Source organism: Didymella exigua, assembly GCF_010094145.1.
Source record: "Didymella exigua CBS 183.55 unplaced genomic scaffold M421scaffold_82, whole genome shotgun sequence".
Classification (NCBI taxonomy): Eukaryota; Fungi; Ascomycota; class Dothideomycetes; order Pleosporales; family Didymellaceae; genus Didymella; species Didymella exigua.
In genome coordinates, this window is record NW_022984856.1 from 38,815 (window position 1) to 40,077 (window position 1,263).

The 1,263-nt window shown below is 47.9% G+C and overlaps 1 protein-coding gene across 1 annotated transcript; it reads right to left on the reverse strand.

The window, feature by feature from the left end:
- Positions 1–286: 286 nt before the first annotated feature.
- On the reverse strand, positions 287–909 carry M421DRAFT_427068 (uncharacterized protein; the record flags this gene model as incomplete). The annotated part of the gene is made up of 1 exon (XM_033594570.1): positions 287–909. A coding segment is annotated over exon 1 (353 nt), but the record flags the coding sequence as incomplete, so codon positions are not given.
- Between the last annotated feature and the right edge of the window lie 354 nt (positions 910–1,263).

Sequence of the window (1,263 nt, forward strand, 5' to 3'; positions counted from 1 at the left end):
CAGATGCCCCCTCCCGGGGCCATACGCGCAGCGGTTCATACGGAGAGGCTCCTCTCGCTTTACGCTCCGCAGCCAGCGCCTCAACTCTTGCAGGAGCGTAGCTAGTCCTTTCACGCTTCTTTCAATCAGCCCTTTAGTCAGCTGAGCAGCCAGCTTGATCTTGCGCTCACTGTGATTGGGCAGGCAGGCTTAATGCGCTAGATAAGCAAGATTCTAGTCCTTAAAGAACTCTAGCCAGCCTGTGCGCTTAAACTATCCTGTCTTGTTAGTCTTTGCAGCTTCTTCTAGTGTTTGCAGCTCTTCCTTAATTTCTTGTTGTGTTAATCTGTACTCAGCAAGCTGTGCCTAGACGTGGGTTTCCATCGCAGCGTCTTCAGGATCTCTAGCATCTATAAAACTAACAACAAAGTATTTCTGCAGTCCTCCAGTGCAGAAAAAGCTCTGCACCTTCACAGTCCTATAGAGCAAGCTTTTCTCTCCTACCCACGCTTGCTCATGATTTCGCTTGCAGTGCTTGCACATCTTATCTTTGTTAATTGTGATCTAGCTACATGTCTCGCACTGCGCACCATTAAGCAGCTTTCCTAGCTCTTCTATTGGCTGCACAGGCTCTTCTAGGAGCTCAATCGCGCTTAGAGCAACAGTCTCAAATTGAGTGAAGCGCTCAAGTATCTTTCGCCGTAGCGCAGCAGATACAGCATGATATTTGCGGAGATGCGCATCAAGACTCACAACTGCTGTACAGTGCTGCTTACAAACAATAACGCCAAAGCCTTCAAGAAAGCAGAAAACGTTATCAGAATTGCTGAGTGTGAGCTGCTGGGGCCATCTGTGGGAGTTTGCAGTGTTGTTTTCGCTGCTGCCTGAATTGTTTGCTTGGCTGTCCCACACAAGCTCCATTGCGCAGAAACCCTAACCCTACTTACTATAAGTTAACAGCACTAAGTTTTGCTAAATAGACAGACAAAACGCTCAGTGTTGCTGCGCAAAGTATATAAGAATTAAGTTTGTATAAGATATTTTTTAATTTAGGCCTAAAGTAATAGCGGGTTAGTGGTGTTAGGGTAATGTGGGGGACCACCAAAGCAGATCGCTTAAAAGGGGTCAAACCCTAACGCTAAGCCTCTTTTGCCGTGGTTTGGTGTCCTCCCCGCGCCCTTATCTTGGCTAGGCCCAAAGTAATGGCGGGTTGGTGGTGTTAGGGTAACGCGGGGGACCACCAAAGCAGATCGCTTAAAAGGGGTCAAACCCTAACGCTAAGCC